General features: G+C 41.1%; 1 protein-coding gene across 3 annotated transcripts in view; it reads right to left on the bottom strand.

Annotated features, from left to right (window-relative positions):
* The window catches only part of Tnrc6b (trinucleotide repeat containing adaptor 6B), a 227,108-nt gene that overhangs the window by 57,301 nt on the left and 156,129 nt on the right, over positions 1-13,678 (bottom strand). For all 3 annotated transcript variants that reach the window (XM_042697931.1, XM_042697934.1, XM_042697933.1), the window contains 2 exons: positions 11,402-11,489; positions 5,936-5,957 (listed from right to left, as the gene is read on the bottom strand). In XM_042697931.1, the coding sequence (XP_042553865.1) occupies positions 5,936-5,957; positions 11,402-11,489 (110 nt within the window). The remainder of the gene's footprint in view (positions 1-5,935; positions 5,958-11,401; positions 11,490-13,678) is intronic.

The raw sequence follows: 13,678 nt of genomic DNA, 5'->3' as shown, positions 1-13,678 counted from the left end.
GAAGTTTTCATTTTCATGTGTCATGAGATACATGGAATAAATCCTAATTCATTGAAAAATATAAAGAACTTTCTTAGCTCATGTGCCTCTAGCCCAGCTGCTGGTTAACTAAGATAAAATCCTGCAGACTTTTCTGCTTAGGCTGGCTTTAAACCAAGGACCTCTAGGTCTCAGCGTCCTAGCGAGGATTATAGGAGTGAGTTACCAATCCTGGCTAACCCCTACTTTCGACTACTCTTTTCTTTTGGGTAGGTCATGGGGCTTAAACTTTAGGTCTGGGCACTCTCCCTGAGCTTTTTCACTCAAAGCTAGTGTTCTCTGAGCCACAGCTCTACTTCCAGTTTCATGGTGCTTAACTGGAGATAAGACGTTCATGGACTTCCGTGCCAAGGCTTGTTCCAAACCATTATCCTCAGATCTCAGTCTCCTGAGTAGCTAGGATTACAAGCATGAGCCACTGGCACAAGGGTTTGACTACTGTGTGTGTGTGTATGTGTGTGTGTGTATTTAAACTTAGTGCCTCATACTTGCTAGGCAGGCCTCTATCAGTGGCCACACCTTAAGCTTTTCACTGTACTCCAACTCCATCATAATTTCAAGTAATCTTAATCATAATTTCAAAATGGCAGCTGGATTTGGCTATGAGTTGTATCTTAAAAAAAAAAAAAAAGTTAGCTGGGCATGATGGCTCATGCTTATATTCTTAGCTACTCAGGAGGCTAAAACTGGAAGGGATCATAGTTTGAAGCCAGCTTGAGTAAAAATGTTCTTAAAACTCCATTCAACCAATAAAAGTTAAAACTAGAGCCAGTGGCTCACGCCTGTTATCCTAGCTACTCAGGAGGCTGAGCTCTGAGGACTGTAGTTCGAAGCCAGCCCAGGCAGGAAAGTCCATGATATTCTTATCCAATCAACTACTCAGAAAAAGTTAGAAGCACTGTGGCTCAAGCAGTAGAGCACTAGCTTTGAACAGAGAAGCTCAGGGACAGAGCTCAGGCCCAGAGTTCAAGCCCCAGAACCATCAAAAATAAATAAATAAGTAAGTAAGTAAATAGCTAGGCTGGTGTGTGCCTGCAATCCTAGGTATGTGAAAGTATAAATAGCAAAATCATGGTTTAGGTAAGCCAGTTAGGCAAAAAGAAAGATCCAATCCAAAAAGCAAACAAAGTAAAAGGAGCTGGGGTTATGGTTCAAGTGGGAGAGAAAAAGAAAAAAAACAGAAATGAAAAATGAAAAAAATTAAGCTGGGTGTGGTGGTACATGCCTAGTTAAGAAGAGGTGTAAGCCAGGCACCAGTGGCTCCTGCCTGTAATCCTAGCAACTGAGGAGGCTGAGATCTGAGGATCACAGTTCAAAGCCAGACCAGGAAAGGAAAGTCCGTGAGACTCTTCAATAAACCACTAGAAAAAAACAGAAGTGGCTCAAGCAGTAGAGCATTCGCCTTGAGCTGAAGAGCTGAGTGAACAGAGCCCAAGCCCAGATTTCAAGCCCCATGACTGACCAAAAAAAAAGAGGTGTCGTTCAGTGGCAGAATGCATGAGGTGCTGGATCCCAGCACCAAAAGAAATCAACATGAAATGGGACCTGTACTCTTGCTACACTCAAGTTACTTGAACACAAACTCTCATGCTGAGGATTTAGCTATTGCTGTGTAACTGTTTCCCACATCATTATCTTCAATTTAGACCTTTCCATCTTCTGCTTAAACTCACTCAGCTCCAAACACTAGATCCTGTTATCTAACACAGTGAAGTCATCACCCAACTTGTGCTCAAGTTAGCACCTCAGCAGGTAGCTTAGAATTCTCAATCTGCCTATACACACACAGACACAGACAGAGACAGACAGACAGACAGACAGACAGACAGACAGACACACACACACACACACACACACACACAGTAGAACCAAACATCTATCTCAATTCCTTCCTTCCTCTCTATCAGCACTGCTACTGACTGGTTAAAGTTCTCATTACCTTCAGGACACTCCTGTGCTCACCTATTTGAGCCACATGTCATCCACCTCACATTCACTCATGTATTTTTGGGGGGGCAGTACCAGTACTGCCGTTTGAACTCAGAACTCCCCACTCTCTCTTGGCTTTTCCCACTCCTGGCGCTCTACCACTTGAGCCATAGCTCCACCTCCTTATCTCTCTTAGCAATAACTAGTTTCATCTCTGAACAAGAACTCTACTAGGATACTGGTATCTCCACAGATATAAGAAGCGCTACAAGTAGTTTATAAATAATCTAAATTATGCCTCTGCAATAAGCTCAGAAGACTGAACTGTGTTGCAGTTGTCCATTAAGCCTAGACTGTGTCCTTTAGATGTGTGTCAGCAGAGTGTAGGGGAAGATTATGAATCACTGCTTTCAATGACAGTATCTAAAAATGTAACTTACTCACTGAGCTGGAAGTTTTTCCTCCCTGCTTTCACTCATCACAGGGACTTTTGGGGTCAGAATAAGTCTCACTGACAAAAACATCTATAACAGGTATTAACTAAGGAAATGTTCCATGCCAGACACCAGAGCCTTTCAATCCTTTCTTATTTTGGTGCTGGTACCAAAGGCTTGAAATCAAGGCCTCATACTCTTGCTAAGTTTTGTGGCTCTACTTCTTTTTTTTTTTTTTTCTGCTTATGTGGTGCTGAGGAATCGAACCCAGGGCCTCATGCATGCGAGGCGAGCGCTCTACCACTGAGCCACCTTTCCAGCCCTGTGGCTCTACTTCTTGAGCCACAGCTCCACTTCTGGCTTTTGCTGCTTAATGGGTGGTAAGAGTCTTTGAAGGACTCCAGGTGTGAGCCATCAGTGAGCCCAGCCAAACTCTTAATTCTATATCCACAAAGGAGGATCTAAAGCTTTTGTTTGAGGTGTTTTTCCTTCTCTGTTACCTGAGTGGCAGTCCAGCTTTTGGACCATGTCCTCATAGGACCTTAACTTGCAATCTCTTTTCCAGAACACTCATTAACAAAAATAATAATCATAGAAGTTAAAAGAAGAACATAGCATGAATTTACTTCTCTGAAATACAGAAAAATCTAAGTTCAGTCCTCTGCCTAACCCAAGACTCAGCACAAACACAATCTTTTTTTCTTATAGGTTTTGTTAAGGGGAGGTTGCCTAAGGGAGGTAATGTTTTAGGGGACAGGAATGGGACCCAGAAATATCTGCTGAGGGAAGAGAAGTAGCCAGCAAAAATGACGAACTGTGTGTAAAGCAAGACAGCAAGCCTAGAATGGCGAGCACCCCCCTCCACAACTCAAGGGTAATTTTTATTTTTCACTTCTTGTCTACCTCTTGCTTTAACTAACAAATCCTGTGAGATGAAACAGATTCCCGGTAAGTTTTATTAGAATAACTGGCTTACTTTTGTGTGGATTCTGGGTCTTGAACTGAGGCCCCTGCACTCTTGACTGGCTTGTATGTTCACAGCTGAGGCTCAACCACTTCAACTGTGCTTTCCGCCAATTGCATGTGTGCGTGTGTGTGTGTGTGTGTGCGTGTGTGTGTGTGTGTGTGATTTTTGTTGTTGTTTTTTGATTAACTGGAGATAAAAGTTGTGGATTTGTCTGACTGGGCTGGCTTTGAACTTCAGATCTCAACTCCCTGAATAGTTAGGATTATAGGTGTAACTTACCAGTGTCCAGCTGAATTTATTTTTAAATTTTGAGTGTAGGGAGCATACGAAGAATATGAAGTATATTCTATCTCAGTAAGTGAGGAAAATATCCTGATGTGAAGGAAAGTTTTGCTACTGGGCAGAAAGCGAAGTCTGACTTTTGAGGAAGTGTTTGAGAACAGGCCAGTACCTGTTCTCAAACTACCTCATGGGTTTTCCACTTCCCAAAAGCAACGCCGCTGATGTGCAGAGCAGTGTGTCTCTGTGGCACAACTAGAGCTTGCCTTCATGAGCACCGGACTTGTGGACAGACCTAGGAACCCAACCCCAACGTCCAGAGACCACAGAGCGGGGCGTCCAGGAAAACACCAATGTTCTCATCTCTCATCCCTATAAATCATCAAAAAACCCTATAAATATTTAAGTGCCTAAGTCCTTCCCTAGATAGTAAGGTGATTTAGAAAATATGGACACTGAACCACTATAAACAATACTTTTTCTATATAGCAAAGTATACTTTATAGATTAAGCAGAATAATCTACAAAGATATTTCAGAGCCATATTACATGACTGTAATCCCCAAAATGGAGTTTTGAAAAAGCAAGGGGATAACAAGTTTGAGACTACCAGCCTAGGCTACAAAGGAAGACATTGTCTTAAACAACAACAACAACATCAAAAAACAAACCAAACCGAAACCAGAATACTTTCAAAGGAAAGCCTACTTCTGGGTTGGGAACTGGATGACTATGTAAGGGAGGACACTATCCTCTAATGAATTGAAATAATCACACTAATAATGATTTCCCTTAAGTTTATTTTCTAAATCATTACTAAGTCCCAGATTACATTTTTCTTTGAAATGTCTTTTGATTAGAAATACATTACAGTAGGGTCTTAGTTATCTGAGAATTTTGTTTCCCATAACTAATTTTCCAAGAAATTAGCACTATCCTTGTTCACCTTGTAAGATGTTTTGTCAAAGAAAGAAAGAAAGAAGGAAAGGAAGGAAGAAGGAAGGAAGGAAGGAGAGAAGGAAGGAAAGAAGGAAGGAAAGAAGGAAGGAAGGAAGGAATCATTAGAAGGTCTCTCATTAAGTCCTTTCTTTGGGGGCTGCAGTCCAGGGTTTTGAACTCAGGACCTATGCTTGCTTGGCAAATGATCTGTCACTTGAGCTATGCATTCAGCTCTTTTTATTTTATTTTTTAGATACAGTCTTGAATTTTTGCTCAAGGCCAGCCTGGACATCAGATCTTCCTACTCAGAGCCTACTCTTAGCTAGGACAACAGAGGAGGCCATCACTCCCCATTTACTTGCTCAGGTAAGATCTTGCTAAGTTTTTGCCTGAGCAGGACTCTCCCGATCCCCACCCCCTGAGTAGCTGGGATTATAGGCATGGACTCTCAGCAAGTCTTATCTCTCCTTCATCCTTATCTACCCACCTCCAGAACAGTCATATCTGATATCCTTCATCCAGAGTGACTAAGGTCACCTGCAGAACTTTTCAAAATACATCACCTGGGGCCACAGTCTGAGACACTTAACAGCAGCCTGGGCTGGATCCTGACAACTCTATGCAAATAATTTCAACCTATAACTGTGAACCACATTTAATGGGCAACAACAGGAGCTATCCTAAGGAATTAAGTAGCCAATTTGTGTGTATGCGCACATATGTACAACTGCTACTGGGGCTGGAACTCAGGCTCCTGCTTAGCTTGTTCACTCAAGGTTGGCATTCTAACACCTCAGCCTCCCTAGTGCTCTCATTCTTTTGGATACTAAGCAAAAGTGTGACCATCAGATTAAATGAGAGAGGAAGAATTAAAACAAAACTCAACCTGAGTGTGTTCTGCACTAATCTATCCAAAATACACTATCTTTGATGTGTTATCTAAAAACCTCTACTAGCTCTAACTCAGAAGATTGTGTGAACATCCTAAACGGCACATTCCGTTTAGACAATGCATGCCATGGATTGGATGGTAAACCAAATTCTGCAGTGTCCATCTCAAAGTAGGAGCTGGTGTTTTGTGTTATTGAACTATGAAATGTTTTGAAGTTTCAGTTCAAAATCATGACTCACGTTTAAAACAAAGTACATTTCTGCTTCCTGAAAAATTTAAGACCAACTAGCAACACTACTAACAAGTACTTTTTATTGTCATTATCGCTCTTCAGTGATTGCTAACAACCACCTTAATGACTCTACACCACTCTTTTCAGTGGGCTGGAGGCTGAGTCACCAACCCTGAGTGACAGCTCAGCACTGAGCTTAAAAGGAAAAACAAAAAAACTCTTACCTTTGGTTTTTTGTTCCGTGACCTGCAAAATAAACAAGACATAAATAAATGAAATTTGCCTTCTAATTAAATAATATAGAACTAATTTTGATAACAAGTAATGTAAGCTATCGGACAAAACATACAAAGGATTAGTAAAAAGGCAGGGGGAAAAGTGGGAGTTAATTCAGACATCCCAGAGATTATGGCTATATGTCCAGCTACAGCTTACATGATCACTATTTGGAAGGATTGTAAAAGTGTAATATTTCTTTTCCGTGTGTGTGTGTGTGTGTGTGTGTGTGTGTGTGTGTGTGTGTATTTGTGTGTGCGCGCACGTGCGTGCACGCGCACCAGTCCTGGGGCTTGAACTCGGGCTGGAGGTCCTTGACTTTCTTTTTGTTCAAGGCTAGCGCTCTATCACTTGAACCACAGTTTCACTTCTGGTTTTTTTTTTCTTTTGTCAGTCATGGGACTTGAACTCTGGGCCTGGGCACTGTCCCTCAGTTCTTCAGTTCAAGGCTAGCATTCTACCACTTAAGCATCACTTCCGGCTTTTTGTTTAAGTAGTGCTGGGGAATGGAACCCAGAGCCTCATGCAGGTGAGGCAAGCACTCTACCACTGAGTCCCCTTCCCAGCCCACTTCTGGCTCTTTTGGTAGTTTAGTGGAGGAAGGAGTCTCAGTGAAGGTAGGAGTCTCACAAACTTTCCTGCCCCAGCTGGTTTTGAACCATGCTCTTCAAATCTTAGCCTCCTGAGTAGCTAGGATTATATACATGAGCCATCAACATCTGGCTGAGTTTTTTGTTTTCTTTTTAAAAAGCACTTCCCTGGTTAAATGACATGATCCACATGCTGGAATGATGTTCATTATTTTGGTTGCTCCAACTAAATTTCCCAGAGACAAAAAGATTCCCTTGTTAGTATGTACTCAAATCTAAAAAGCAAAATTTTAGGAGCCCACTATGGGAAGCATCAGAGATCACAGTAGCAAAAGAGGATTTAAACCCAAGTCATGCCACTTCTTAACTCAGTTTGAATTCAGTTTTCCACTTATTTGTTGTAAGGATTAATCAGACATTCTATGGCAATGCTCAGTAATTGTTTGCTGTTGTATTCAGAATTTATATAAAGGAGCATGAAGTATAGCATTACAATTGAAATATGTAAAATGTGAACAAATATAGAGTGCTTTGTTAAAAAATATTTCTTTGAATAGTAACTAAGACAGCTATAAATAAAGTGATTAACCTAAAAGGCTAGATATAATAATAGATTTTTATAAAGCTTGAAAATGATGATTAGAAGCCACACAGGCAACTGCTTCCAGTATTGTTAAGAGGGGAAAACAAAGAGGGAACCTAATTATATATGTCCTGTAAGACCAACAAAACTACAAGAAGTCACACACAAGGAAAACATCCATCAGTTCCAGCCGTGATCACATGAGGTTAGTAAGATCACGGGTGATTCTGACCCACTTTTCCCCAACTGTTAATCTTCTCAAGCATGTTTATATTGGTCATATGACCAATAAAAGCTATTAGAAAATGAATGTTAATCATCTTGCAAAGAAGAGGTCTTGAATATTTGTGGCTAGTTCCTGCTACGAAGACATAGCTATTTTTGGAGAATATGACCTGGAACTAACTAGCTGACCTCTATCAGGCTCAATCTGAGCTAAGCTGTCTACTCTGAGGACCTCCTACAATGCATCTTTACATTCTTGCATTACAGACAAGCTAATTCCGTAGTACTGAATTTGTGGAACAAGGTAGCTTTTAAACGAACCTGCTTCCCAGAACTGCTACAGAGCTCAATTCTCCTGAAATCCCTTGTAATTTTTCTATAATCCCCATTTATCTGAGAATGATTAGATTACATCCACATATCAATTTCTTAAGGCAATTTTGGTTTTATACCACTGTAAATATTTCTTAGAATGCCATTTTGAAGATCAGCTGTATAGAAATCCCTTTCTCAGCTGTAAGCAACAAACTCAAATAATGTCGATTATATCTTATAATGTGAGTTCTGTTAAAAGAGCAATCACCAGAGAGTAAAAAGCTGGATGGGCAAAGCATGTGTTCTGCCAACACCACACAATGCTGTTTTCCTGGCATCAGCCTAATGTGTGAATGCAGTCCTTCTCTGATACCTCTCTCATGAGTGGAAATCTAACAGTGTTTCCTCAGGACGGCTCTGGAAAGAGCAAACTGAAAAGTTCGTGTTTAATTTCTGGGTGGAAATAACAAATTTCAGTTTTAAATCAAAGTCGATGCGTTAGGAAGATTCTGTTACTATCAGTCACCGCTGCCCCCTCCTCCAACACACACATACACATTTCAGTGCTGGGTATCAGAGCCACGGCCTGGAGCATTCTAGGCAAGGGCTCTAGCATGTTCAATGACATAAACTTTTTTTTTTTTTAAAGTAACTACTGGGTACCAGTCACTACCCTAGTTAACTATCAATACAAATATGCATAAAACTTAAAGAAACTCACAGCTGGTCTGAAATGAAAGAGACACAAAGAGACAGTTACCGAGCAATAGGAAAAGCGACATGAGAGACCTGAAAGCGTTAAGATGTATACCACACATGTTCATCAACTGAATGAATGGCCACATAATAGAAGTCTTGCACATTCCCTATAATTCTTTCTACCATAGCACATTTTATATTACCTATTTATCTCTACAGTGAGGTTGAAAATCACTTCGGCAATCCCATAGTAAGCTTTGTGTTTTGTCCTTAAAACTGCTAAATTGGAATTTAATTCTGTAATTATGCAACAATTCAGTATAACTAAATCAAAAGCCATATGTGTCAGCCTAGAGGGTGTCTATCTGAGCTACAACATTTTTGAACAAAAAGAACTGAATTTTTTTTTTTTTTTTGGGTCCGGTCGTGGGGCCTGAACTCTGGGCCTGGGCGCTGTCCCTCAGCTCTTCAGCTCAAGGCTAGCGCTCTACCACTTGAGCCACAGTGCCACTTCTGGCTTTTTTCATTTTTGCTTATGTGGTGCTGAGGAATCGAACCCAGGGCCTCAGGCATGCAAGGCAAGCGCTCTACCACTGAGCCATCTTCCCAACCCCAAAGAACTGAATTTTTATTGGTCACAACCACTTTCAAATTTTCGAGTGACTATCTTCTGCTGTCACCCTCATCAGTGTTCAGTGTAGATTCAAACACAGGGGGCCGTCCAGCAATCACACTTCACTCTCCAATTAAGTGCTCTCTCCTTTGTTTTAAATCATTTTCCTATTAGTGGAATTCACTAATAGGATGCACAGTTTACAGATGCATATTTTAGTAGTCATTTCTAGACACTCATATGTTCAATGTAAGAAAACACTGAGTTACAAATTAAGCTGGCACAGACACTGCAATAATCCCTTACTTGGCATCTTTCAACAGCCTCTGCTCAAGGCCTATGGAGACCAGCCTAGTAACTGCCCATTTTTCATAGACTGAAAAATTTGGTTTTTGGACCAACCAATTCAGTCAATGAGATATGTGAGTGTCCTGAAGCAAAGAAGGATTTTCTTGAGGTCTGATCTCACAGCACTCCAGTTGAGGCTGAACTGACAGCAAGCGATAGGGAAGAGTCTAGAGGCACCCAGCACTGCCATCCTGTGTCTGGCAGCTCTGCACAGTGCAACTTCAATGGCAGGGAATGTGGCTGGAGACCAAAAATGAAGTACAAAAAGCCTCTGGGTTGTAATCTGGCTTTGCGATGATGCTAAAAAACTCAAGTGAGAAGCAGCACAAAGTTAGCAGGCATGCCGACAGCATGAAGATATGAAGGAGAAACACTGCTATTAACAGAAAGAGAACCACAACTGCAAACAGGCAAACCTTAACGAGCATAGTACAGTATATGATAGCACCAAGTAATCATGAATGTATCTTCTAAATAAGTCAGAGAAGAGATAAATTATATCTCATATACTTACGACCCAATTCAGAAAATATTTCTAAGATTTTCCTTATGCTAGTTCTCATAACGGATCTTTTTCAATACTTTTAAAGCTGAAATTATGAGCTGTGGCTTACAATGCTGGGAGAATCTCCAGTGCCCCTTCTGCCTTACATTGGCTCATGTCCATCTCCTTGACCCTGTTCTACATCAAAAGTCCCCCCGTCCCCCAAGCCGCAGAACACTTTATACCTCCCTAAGTTAGCTTCCTTAGCATGAACTCTCAAACCTGCCCTGAAGTGAAGCCCTGTTTCTAAAGTCACAAAAACTGATGGACCAACAAATCCTCCTGTTGCTCAAAACAGTACTGCAGGCTCTCATAAAGAATTGTGAGGCTGGCATAAACAGAAAAGGCCAGAAGTGGTGCTGTGGCTCAAGTGGTAGAGTCCCAGCCTTGGGCAAAAGAAGCTCAGGGACAGTGCCCAGGCTCTGGCCCTGGGTTCAAGCTCCAAGACTTGGGGGGGACGGGGGGGGGGGTGGGAATTGTGATGGGAGGCAGCAAAGCAGGCAAACAAAAGGGCTGGGCAAGAGTGGTGCAGCTACTCAGTGCTTCTAGCAGCTCCTTCCACAAGCCCTTCAACTTAGACCCGACAGAGCTATCAGCCCTATTTCGTCCTTTTAGCTTCTCTCTTATTCCTCAAAGCCATACAAAGTTCTATGCTCCTAGAGCATCATGAAAGTCCACTGTTTTGAGAGTAGTTTCTGGATGGAATTGTTGAAAAGCACACTCATCTCTAAAAGCAAAACAGAGACTATAAACCATGATGCAAATGCAGACATACAGCACAAGCTGAGGCCTTGATAATCTTTTGCCTTTCTCAATACTGCTTATTGCTGTTTCCATAGAATTGCTATGGCATTAGCCAGCATCCACTTTATGATCACAAGTAATTAGTGTAAACCATGAACTTTTTCCCACTTTCAAATTTTTTTTATTGTAAAAATACTATACAGAGGGTTACAGTTACATGAGTGAGGTAATGAGTACACTTCCTATTGAACATTGTTACCCCCTCCATTGTTTTCCCCCTACCATCCCCTCCCTCCCTCCCTTCCCTGAGGTTCTTTTTTTTTTGATTGTGATTAAGTGATTACCTAATTTCCCGAATTTCACAGTATTGTGGAATAATGATGCTCATTTAAAGTTACAAGTTCATTCTAACTTTTCTGGCTACTTTCAAATTTTTAAACATTTTTTTTGCTGGTCCTGGAGCTTGAACTCAGGCCTGGGCTCTGTCCTTGAGCTTTTTTGCTCAGTATGCACTAGAGCTTTTTTGCTCAGTATGCACTACCACTTGAGCCACAGCTCCTCTTCCGGCTTCCCCCACCCCCCCAGAGTTAATTGGAGATAGTCTCACGGACTGTCCTGCCTTGACTGGAGTAGCTAGGATTACAAGTATAAGCCACCAGGGACCACCAAGTTTTTAAGTTTTTCAATGGACTACAGTCTCTAACTTTATTAAGATGTCAGATATCCAAGCCAAGACAGACTGATGAAACCAACCTTCTGAGTGGCTTCCTTTTTCTTCTTATCCTCTTTCTTCCTTTTCTTGTCTTCCATTAACTGTTCTTCCCTTTCTTGCTCCTTCTCTCTGTTAAAACAATATCATACCAGGTTACACATTATACTCACAGTGCATTTCTGTACAAAGCTCATCTAGGTGTCTACACAGAATACTGTATTTTACCTAAACCTAAAGGATACATAGACTCACACTGAGGTATCCCCACAACCTGGTTTACCACCCCATTTATAAAAAGTGTATACTTTTTTGGGTGTATGCCAGCCCTACCACTTGAACCACAGCTCTACTTCTGGCTTTTGGTAGTTAGAGACTTAAGAGTCTCATAGAGTTTTCTGTCCAGGCTGGCTTCAAACATCAACCCTCAGATCTTAGCCTCCTGAGTAGCTAGGATTACAAGTGTGAACCACTGGCACCTGGCTTTCAAATAGGGTGTTTTTTTTTTTTAAGGTAAAAAAAGCCCAGACTGGGAGCTCACTGAATTTTAGAAGTAGAACCATAATAGAGACTGAGTTCCCAGTTTCTACAGCCTGGAGCAGACACTTCCATGGTACTTAGGATTTTAAGTGACCCAATGCATCAAAGCCACAAATATGATGCATCATGTCAATTAAAATATTGTATCACCTATGATATATCCAAGTTAAAAGTGAATCAAATGAAAGGAAAATGTTAAGGAAATACAAGGTTTGAAAATGGCACGTAAGTGGTTCCTGAAGGTCTTAAGTCTAAAAGTAGAATTGAACAGGCTCATCTATGCCAAAGAAAACTGAAGTGGGTTCTCATGAATACGTTAATCAATGTTGAAGTTACAAAAACTCAGAATTTTTTTGGTGGGGGGTACAGGAGGAGGGTGTGCCAGTCCTGAGGCTTGAACTCAGGGCCTGGGCACTGTCCCTGAGCTTCTTTTTGCTGAAGGCTAGCATTCTACCACTTGAGCTACAGTGCCACTTCTGGCTTTTTCGCTTTATGTGGTACTGAGGAATCGAACTCAGGGCTTCTTCATGCATGTTAAGCCACATTCCCAGCCCAGAAACTCAGACTTTTTAAAAAATTATTTTACCTACATGCTGTTACTGACTATATCCATTTACAAACATTAGTTTTTATTTCTTTCTGCATTTCTGAGTGTCTAAGTCTTATATGCAAAATTCAAAGCATAAAAGTAACTTCCATGAAAATTCTAAAAATACAGTCAACTCCTCAGTCCAGCGCTGGCTCCCTCTGGATTGGCATTTTGTGTGTGTCAGCCTAAGTGTGGGGCTCTTGGAGAAAACCCACTTGCAACTGTGTGCTACTCTAAGAAAACAGTTTCAGGAAAGTGGGCCGGATGGAGGCTGGCCATCTTGGGAAGCTGGCCGCAGGTTCTGTTATAGTTGGCTCTAAGAACCCCGAACTTCCGCTGGCTGCAAATGGAAGAAGATGAGGCTCCTCCTCACCATAATTTGGCTCTGACATTCTCCAGTTAAACTGATTGCAGAAAAGTTGCGGCCACAGTCTGAGCATCTTCATCTAAATAGTGCTTTAAAAATGTTGTCACTCTAAAATTACATTTATTTTTTAAATTCCCTGTTAAAAATAGCAACAAATCTTTAATGAGACACATTCTTACAGAACAACTACCCCTTTCAAATATTTTCCCTATAAACAGGCAATTCGGGGAAAGGGATTGAAATTTATGCTCACTAGAAGTAGATTTATTTCCAAAGCAAATATTTTTCAAAGCTTTCCAGGAGACAAGCTTTGCTTTCACTCCTTTTTTTAAACTGCATCTTGGTAGAATTTAGTATTCTCCTTAAATTTCATTCCCTTAGGGAGAATTTACTTTGCTAACCCTGACTTAAAAATTTGCTATTGCCCTCTGTCCATCACCTTTTAAATATTTTTTAATTGCCATTGACTTACATAATCAAACGGTATGGGATTCACCTTTCTCTAATTTAGTTAGCTGTGCTCTATCTAAGCCATACAACACCACCATCTGCAGAGGTCTACAGGGGCTGAGTGAGCCCAAGGGCCACACCAGCCACACAGGTAGCGATGGGAGAGGGGCTGCATACAGGGCCACTGACCAATAGCTATGCATATTAAGGACGATAGCAGCCAGGTGCCTTAGAATTGAAAAGGAGTGTTTTAAAAATGGAAATAGAGAAAATTCAAATGAACCATGTAGAGTTGGACCAATATTGGTTACCATGAATCCATTGTTTTCAACAAAACAATGAATATAGTCAACTTTGTTTGCCTGTGAATATAAG

Source organism: Dipodomys spectabilis, unplaced genomic scaffold (assembly GCF_019054845.1).
Source record: "Dipodomys spectabilis isolate Male_0828 unplaced genomic scaffold, ASM1905484v1 ptg000230l, whole genome shotgun sequence".
NCBI lineage: Eukaryota > Metazoa > Chordata > Mammalia > Rodentia > Heteromyidae > Dipodomys > Dipodomys spectabilis.
Note: the sequence above shows the minus strand (reverse complement) of the source record. Positions and strands in the feature narration are given on the sequence as shown.